An 8926-nucleotide genomic window follows, 5' to 3' on the forward strand; every position below is an offset into this window, starting at 1 on the left:
AGCCCGTCTGGTGTTCAACCTTCCCAAGTTCTCTCACGTCACCCCGCTCCTCCACTCTCTCCACTGGCTTCCAGTTGAAGCTCGCATCCGCTACAAGACCATGGTGCTTGCCTACGGAGCTGTGAGGGGAACGGCACCTCAGTACCTCCAGGCTCTGATCAGGCCCTACACCCAAACAAGGGCACTGCGTTCATCCACCTCTGGCCTGCTCGCCTCCCTACCACTGAGGAAGTACAGTTCCCGCTCAGCCCAGTCAAAACTGTTCGCTGCTCTGGCCCCCCAATGGTGGAACAAACTCCCTCACGACGCCAGGACAGCGGAGTCAATCACCACCTTCCGGAGACACCTGAAACCCCACCTCTTTAAGGAATACCTAGGATAGGATAAAGTAATCCTTCTCACCCCCCCCCTTAAAAGATTTAGATGCACTTTTGTAAAGTGGCTGTTCCACTGGATGTCATAAGGTGAACGCACCAATTTGTAAGTCGCTCTGGATAAGAGCGTCTGCTAAATGACTTAAATGTAAATGTAAATGTTAAAAGACCTTCCCTCATCACCGTAGGGCTCCCTGTACACCTCAACAATACACACGCTTTCCAAAAGTTACTGACCAACAAAACCCTCATCTAGACAAGTCGAAACCCCCTTCTCTCTCTCACTCACTCACTCACTCACACTGCCCTTTCTGCTTTGAGAGCAGTTGTCACAAATGGTTTGTTATGGGAATAAGTGTATTGCCTGTCTTGCCTGGGGAGGGCGATGGAGCTTCTATAACCAGACACACTGTCTGCTGCTCCAGCTGGGAGCTTCTATAACCAGACACACTGTCTGCTGCTCCAGTTGGGAGCTTCTATAACCAGACACACTGTCTGCTGCTCCAGCTGGGAGCTTCTATAACCAGACACACTGTCTGCTGCTCCAGTTGGGAGCTTCTATAACCAGACACACTGTCTCCTGCTCCAGCTGGGAGCTTCTATAACCAGACACACTGTCTGCTGCTCCAATTGGGAGCTTCTATAACCAGACACACTGTCTGCTGCTCCAGTTGGGAGCTTCTATAACCAGACACACTGTCTCCTGCTCCAGCTGGGAGCTTCTATAACCAGACACACTGTCTGCTGCTCCAATTGGGAGCTTCTATAACCAGACACACTGTCTGCTGCTCCAATTGGGAGCTTCTATAACCAGACACACTGTCTGCTGCTCCAGTTGGGAACTTCTATAACCAGACACACTGTCTCCTGCTCCAGCTGGGAGCTTCTATAACCAGACACACTGTCTGCTGCTCCAGCTGGGAGCTTCTATAACCAGACACACTGCTGCTCCTCTCTACACAGACACATGACTATAGACCTCTACAGACACATGACTATAGACCTCTCCCTCTACACAGACACATGACTATAGACCTCTACAGACACATGACTATAGACCTCTACAGACACATGACTATAGACCTCTACACAGACACATGACTATAGACCTCTACACAGACACATGACTATAGACCTCTACACAGACACATGACTATAGACCTCTACACAGACACAAACATGAAAACTCTCACTGGCACAATAAGTGACTTTCCCCATCTGTCAGTAATTATGAAGACTCCCATATTGTGTAATGTGTCGCAGATGATCTTTAAACCACTCTGTGTCCCCATCTCCCCTCTCACGCACACACACTCACTCACTCAGGAACACCCTCTCTCTCACACACACACATACACACAGAGTTATAAACAAAATTGAACACAGGCAGCATGTTTTTGAGGCATTGTGCTGGGTTCTTGTCTAGACATCTCATTTCCTGGTGGGAAGAGAACTCTTCAGTCCCAGAGCCAAACTCCCCTCTCAGCTCTGACTGGAGAACCAGTTACGATAGCACCAGGAGCTGGTTACGATAGTACCAGGAGCTAGTTACGATAGCACCAGGAGCTAGTTACGATAGCACCAGGAGCTGGTTACGATAGCACCAGGAGCTGGTTACGATAGCACCAGGAGCCGGTTACGATAGCACCAGGAGCCGGTTACGATAGCACCGGGAGCCGGTTACGAGCACCAGGAGCTGGTTACGATAGCAGTTGAGGTTACTATCAGCACAGATGGGCTTTGTCCTGATCAGTCAGGAATTGATCTGCTCTTCTAACCAATATCATCCTCTATTTCGTTCAAAACAACCAGTGTCCTCTCCCTGATTCGCCGACCCCCAAACCTGTGTCCTCTCCCTGATTCGCCGACCCCCAAACCTGTGTCCTCTCCCTGAACCTGTGTCCTCTCCCCTGATTCGCCGACCCCCAAACCTGTGTCCTCTCCCTGATTCGCCGACCCCCAAACCTGTGTCCTCTCCCTGATTCGCCGACCCCCAAACCTGTGTCCTCTCCCTGATTCGCCGACCCCCAAACCTGTGTCCTCTCCCTGATTCGCCGACCCCCAAACCAGTGTCCTCTCCCTGATTCGCCGACCCCCAAACCAGTGTCCTCTCTTTGATTCGCCGACCCCCAAACCAGACCTCTCCTGATTCGCCGACCCCCAAACCAGTGTCCTCTCCCTGATTCGCCGACCCTCAAACCAGTGTCCTCTCCCTGATTCGCCGACCCCCAAACCAGTGTCCTCTCCCTGATTCGCCGACCCCCAAACCAGTGTCCTCTCCCTGATTCGCCGACCCCCAAACCTGTGTCCTCTCCCTGATTCGCCGACCCCAAACCTGTGTCCTCTCCCTGATTCGCCGACCCCCAAACCTGTGTCCTCTCCCTGATTCGCCGACCCCCAAACCTGTGTCCTCTCCCTGATTCGCCGACCCCCAAACCTGTGTCCTCTCCCTGATTCGCCGACCCCCAAACCTGTGTCCTCTCTTTGATTCGCCGACCCCCAAACCAGACCTCTCCCTGATTCGCCGACCCCCAAACCAGTGTCCTCTCCCTGATTCGCCGACCCTCAAACCAGTGCCCTCTCCCTGATTCGCCGACCCCCAAACCAGTGTCCTCTCCCTGATTCGCCGACCCCCAAACCAGTGTCCTCTCTTTGATTCGCCGACCCCCAAACCAGTGTCCTCTCCTTGATTCGCTGACCCCCAAACCAGTGTCCTCTCCCTGATTCTCTGATTAGTGGTTTAGTCTTTATTCTGACCTCTCTCTCCCTAGCTCACTGTGGTTCTAATCATCATCCCCTTTCTTTCCTCTTTCTGTTCTCTCTCTCCTGAGGGAGAGGAGTGGTGCAGAATTGACAGCCTTTGAAATTTCTTCTCATGTTGGGTCTCTGGGACTGGCTCTGATCTGTACTTCTCTCACTCTATCAGAGTCATTTGCATAATGTCTAAATAGTGTGTGTGTGACTGTGAAATCTCTCTGTTCTGAACACCCTGGGGTGGATGCTACTTTAAAGGCCTGGCTGCCTGTTTTCGTCAGCATTGATGAAGTTCTGTGAAGCCGAGTACTGATCAAGTGAAACGGACTGAATTACATAACCGCTAATGTATCTCTCCATCTTCCTCTGACTGATCCCTCTCTCCTCCTCTTCCTCCCCAGACTCACAGCTAGTGCTGGAGACCTGCTCGGTTGTGTGTGTGTGTGTGTGTGTGTGTGTGTTTGCATCCGTGTCCAGAGTCTTACTACCAGGTCAACTCCAGAATACACTACTGCATCTCACTGACTGCTCTAAACTCTCTCACACACACACACCTACATCCAACTGTGTGTGTTCTTGGTCACATTTTGTGTATGTGTGATACAAACACACAGTTCTTTTGCAGCAGGTCTTGAGGAATAATTGTAGTCATTTCTCAGACACACACACAATCCCCGTCTGATCTATATAATTCAACATGGCCACTGCGGCACAGCTGTCCACCCACGCAGGAGAATAGAGAGGGAGGGAGGGAGGGAGGGAGGGGGAAAAATTTCTCGCTCCTCTCTCCCCTTTCTCTCATCTTCCTACTACAGGCATTATCCTTCCATCCCTCTACATTTCTCTGTGTCAGCAGGATCATGTAGAGCGCTAGTAATCTGACACATAGTGAAGGGTTCGGTACACACACAGACTAATCCTCACTCACATTAACACCACTGCTGTGTTTGTGTGTGTACACGTTTACTATACTTGTGAGTACCAAAAGTCCTGGCAAGAATTAAAGCAACTCAAATTCAGAGAAGTGAGGATATTTTGCCAGTCCTCACTTGTAAAAAGGCTATTTTAGGCTTACGGGTTAGTTTTATGGTTAGGGTTAGGGAATAAAGGATTCTGAATGGGGATCAATTGTTTGTCCTAAAAAAGTCCTCACAGTTCTAGTAAGACATACAGTTGAAGTCGGAAGTTTACATACATTTATGTTGGAGTCATTAAAACTCATTTTTCAAGTCGTTTAGGACATCTACTTTGTGCATGACACAAGTCATTTTTACAACAATTGTTTACAGACAGATTATTTCACTTATAATGCACTGTAACAATTCCAGTGGGTTAAAAGTTTACATACACTAGGTTGACTGTGCCTTTAAACAGCTTGGAAAATTCCAGAAAATGATGGCGTGGCTTTAGAAGCTTCTGATATGCTAGTCAATTGGAAGTGTACCTGTGGATGTATTTCAAGGCCTACCTTCAAACTCTGTGCCTCTTTGCTTGACATCATGAGAAAATCAAAAGAAATCGGCCAAGACCTCAGAAAAAGAATTGTAGACCTCCACAAGTCTGGTTCATCCTTGGGAGCAATTTCCAAATGCCTGTAGGTACCACATTCATCTGTACAAACAATAGTACGCAAGTATAAACACCATGGGACCACGCAGCCGTCATACCACTCAGGAAGGAGACGTGTTCTGTCTCCTAGAGATGAACGTACTTTGGTGCGAAATGTGCAAATCAATCCCAGATCAACAGCAAAGGACCTTGTGAAGATGCTGGAGGAAATGGGTACAAAAGTATCTATATCCACAGTAAATATCACAGTATATCTTTATCCACAGTCCTATACCGACATAACCTGAAAGGCCGCTCAGCAAGGAAGAAGCCACTGCTCCAAAACCGCCATAAAAAAAGCCAGACTACAGTTTGCAACTGCACATGGGAACAAAGATCGTAACTATTGGAGAAATGTCCTCTGGTCTGATGAAACAAAAATAGAAGTGTTTGGCCATAATGACCATCGTTATGTTTAGAGGAAAAAGGGGGAGGCTTGCAAGCCGAAGAACACCATCCCAACCGTGAAGCACAGGGGTGGCAGCATCATGTTGTGGGGGTGCTTTGCTGCATTAGGGACTGGTGCACTTCAGAAAATAGATGGCATCATGAGGCAGGAAAATATGGTGGAAATGTTGAAGCAACATCTCAAGACATCAGTCAGGAAGTTAAAGCTTGGTCGCAAACGAGTCTTCCAAATGACCCCAAGCATACTTCCAAGGTTGTTGCAAAATGGCTTAAGGACAACAAAGTCAAGGTATTGGAGTTGTTATCACAAGGCCCTGACCTCATTCCTATAGAACATTTGTGGGCAGAACTGAAAAGTGTGTGCGACCAAGGAGGCCTACAAACCTGACTTAGTTACACCAGCTCTGTCAGGAGAAATGGGCCAAAATTCACCCAACTTATTGTGGGAAGGCTACCCAAAACGTTTGACCGAAGTTAAACAATTTAAAGGCAATGCTGCCAAATACTAATTGAGTATGTCTGTAAACTTCTGACCCACTGAGAATGTGATGAAAGAAATAAAAGCTGAAATAAATCATTCTCTCTACTATTATTTTTACAGGGATTAACTGTCAGGAATTGTGAAAAACGGAGTTTAAATATAGTTGGCTAAGGTGTATGTAAACTTTCGACTTCAACTGTAGTTGTGTGTGTGTGCGTTACCAGTGAATACAGGCTTGTTCACGTGTGGGTCCTGTTGACCAGTATCAACAGATGGTATATTCCTTCAGACAGCCCGCCTGGGGGGAGTCAGTCTCTCTCTGCCAGCTGCATCCCAAATGGCACCTTATTCCCCACATAGTGCACTACTTTTGATAAGATCCCTATGGAGTCTTGTAAAAAAAGTAGTGCACTACATAAGGAATAGAGTGCCGCAGTCTGGTTGTTTGCAGTGAGACGTTTGGTTTGCTAGTCTTTAACCTGTACTGAACTGACCCCACTGTCCCTCTGAGCTTGTCTGGTAACACAATATGACCAATCCCTGAAATGACCTGTCTGACCTCTCTCTCGTTCTCTCACTTTCTATTTTTCACAGCCAACCGGAGAGCTGGTCATGCAGTGACGAACATCTTGGCCAAAGAGTTGATGCAGGAGGACACCGCACCCCGCTTCAGCAAACCACCCAATAAGAAGAACAAGATGGCGCAGATGGAGGAGCCTAGCATAGAGGGGGCGGGGTCACTAGAGGACCTCTTAGAGGACAGTCTATCACGGTCCAATTAAAGGAGATGGGTGGAAGTTTGCCCTTAGCCACAGATCTAGGATAAGCTCGTCTTACTCATATCCTAACCTTAACCATAGAGAAATATAGAAACTGTTCTTCAATCAGTGTCTAAGGGCAACTTCATCCTCCTGCCAGTTGAAGGAGGAGTCTGTGCCCATTGTCCTTCATGGGACCACCGGATTGGACATGCTGGGACTGAAGGAGCCAATGGGTGAGGGCGGGGCTCTCACCATGACACAGTCCCAGGGTTTTCCACGCTGAGGGACGACTCTTGCTTTGCCATATAAACATATCCCTGTTCAAGCATCAGCATCTGCACACATCCACTGCACTCTCTCTCTCTCTCTCACACACATCCACTGCTCTCTCTCTCTCTCTCTCTCTCTCTCTCTCTCTCTCTCTCACACATCCACTGCTCTCTCTCTCTCTCTCTCTCTCTCTCTCTCTCTCACATCCACTGCTCTCTCTCTCTCTCTCTCTCTCACATCCACTGCTCTCTCTCTCTCTCTCTCTCTCTCTGCATCCACTGCTCTCTCTCTCTCTCTCTCCACTGCTCTCACACATCCACTGCTCTCTCTCTCTCTCTCACATCCACTGCTCTCTCTCTCTCACACATCCACTGCTCTCTCTCTCTCTCTCACACATCCACTGCTCTCTCTCTCTCTCTCACACACATCCACTGCTCTCTCTCTCTCTCACACATCCACTGCTCTCTCTCTCTCTCTCTCACACATCCACTGCTCTCTCTCTCTCTCTCTCACACACATCCACTGCTCTCTCTCTCTCTCTCTCTCACACATCCACTGCTCTCTCTCTCTCTCTCTCTCTCACACATCCACTGCTCTCTCTCTCTCTCTCTCTCTCTCACACACATCCACTGCTCTCTCTCTCTCTCTCTCTCTCTCACACATCCACTGCTCTCTCTCTCTCTCTCTCTCACACACACACATCCACTGCTCTCTCTCTCTCTCACACACATCTACTGCACTCTGTCTATATTTCTCTCTCACACACACACACACACTATCTATCGGTCTACTTTCCTCTATCTGAAGTGCATAGTGAGAATCCAAAGACTCTTTCTCAGGAGGAGGGGTCCTACATTTTCCCCGAGGGATGGTGGGGATGTCCTGCTGTATGGAAGCCCTGGGTGGTTTTTGGAACACTTCTTTTCCCACGTGGTTTGATTTAAAACCTATTCAATGTTGCTCTTTAATTGTCAAATATACTGTATACTGTATGTTTATAAAAGAAACAGGTGCCAACCAATACAATTCCAAGTTTCACATTTCAGCTGTCGTGTTGTCCAATAGGGTTATGAAGGACCAAACAAAAACCTTCTACCTTAAAGTGTGTGTGTGTGTCTCTCTTTCTGTGTGTCTGTCTGTGTCTCTCCCTCTCGCTCTCTCTCTGTGTGTTTATATGATATCACATGTTGAGTGTGTTCCACAATCCTCATCTCCACTGTTCTTTCTCCCTGGTTGACATGGAGGAGTCACTGATTTACTGGCTATATTTAGAGCACTCGTGGCTTTTCTCGTGGCTTTTCTCGTGGGCTTTCTCATGGGCTTTCTCGTGGCCTTTCTCATGGGCTTTCTCATGTAAGTCGCTTTGGATAAAATAATCTGCTAAATGGCATATTATACATTATTATTAAAAGAGAAGTGTGTGTGTCTAGCGCTGTGTGTGTTTATGTGTGTGTGTGTGTCAGTTTGTGCATGGGTATGTTCTGTCTGTAAATACTGTCCGCTACTGCCTCTGTCTGCTGTCAGAATAACTGCTAGATTTCATAAACAGAGCTGTGGTCTTTCTGCTGAGGTTACTGGAGGACCTGCCCAAAAACTGCTGAGATGTGTTTGTGTGTGTGTGTCCCAGTGTGTGTGTTTTGCCCTTTTAGACAGCAGCACCTGTTGCTTAATGTCTGGACTTGCTTTTCTCTATTCCGTAGCCATCAGCAAATGTTGCTGCCGCAACGCTAGCATTGTGAGGAGTAGTTCTGTCACCTGCCTCATGCAATACCAATCCCTATGCAAATATAACACATCCCTACCGCTGATCTCAAGCGGTTTGAACATCTGCATGTTCAAACCACTGTGGTTTCCATAAGTACTGATCAGTTTGTACTGTAGAGCCAAGCACAAGTTGTTTAAGGGCTGTTACCAACACAACATGTTGTCGAGATGAGTTCATGGTAATTGTTGATTCCTACAAAGGTATTAAAAGGACTAACGTTACCACAATGTTTGTGGCGTGATAAATTTCCAGCTTATCCTCCAGTCAGTCAAATGCTGGGGAGAATGTCTGACTGGAGACATTTAGCCCTCAGATAGGGATTGTTCCCCAGAAACACAACTCCAACATTGTGTCAACCGCAAGACAGCGTTCCTTGTGGAAATGAGTTATTTCATGTGATCCTATATCTATTGAATTTCTCTTTCAAACGTTGCTGAGAGGTTAAAAAACAGACTAGAAAATCATATTATTTTCCATTTATTTTCTTTGTCTTTTTTTTTCTTCA

General features: G+C 47.4%; 1 protein-coding gene across 1 annotated transcript in view; it reads left to right on the forward strand.

Annotated features, from left to right (window-relative positions):
* Positions 1-6921, forward strand: part of LOC115125756 (protein diaphanous homolog 1) — a 46397-nt gene extending 39476 nt beyond the window's left edge. Inside the window, exon 10 of the mRNA XM_065018546.1 lies at positions 6220-6921. Coding sequence (XP_064874618.1) covers positions 6220-6407 — 188 coding nt within the window. The 3' untranslated portion in view covers positions 6408-6921. The remainder of the gene's footprint in view (positions 1-6219) is intronic.
* Positions 6922-8926: the final 2005 nt, after the last annotated feature.

The sequence above is a fragment of the Oncorhynchus nerka genome, linkage group LG5 (assembly GCF_034236695.1).
Source record: "Oncorhynchus nerka isolate Pitt River linkage group LG5, Oner_Uvic_2.0, whole genome shotgun sequence".
Taxonomy (NCBI): domain Eukaryota; kingdom Metazoa; phylum Chordata; class Actinopteri; order Salmoniformes; family Salmonidae; genus Oncorhynchus; species Oncorhynchus nerka.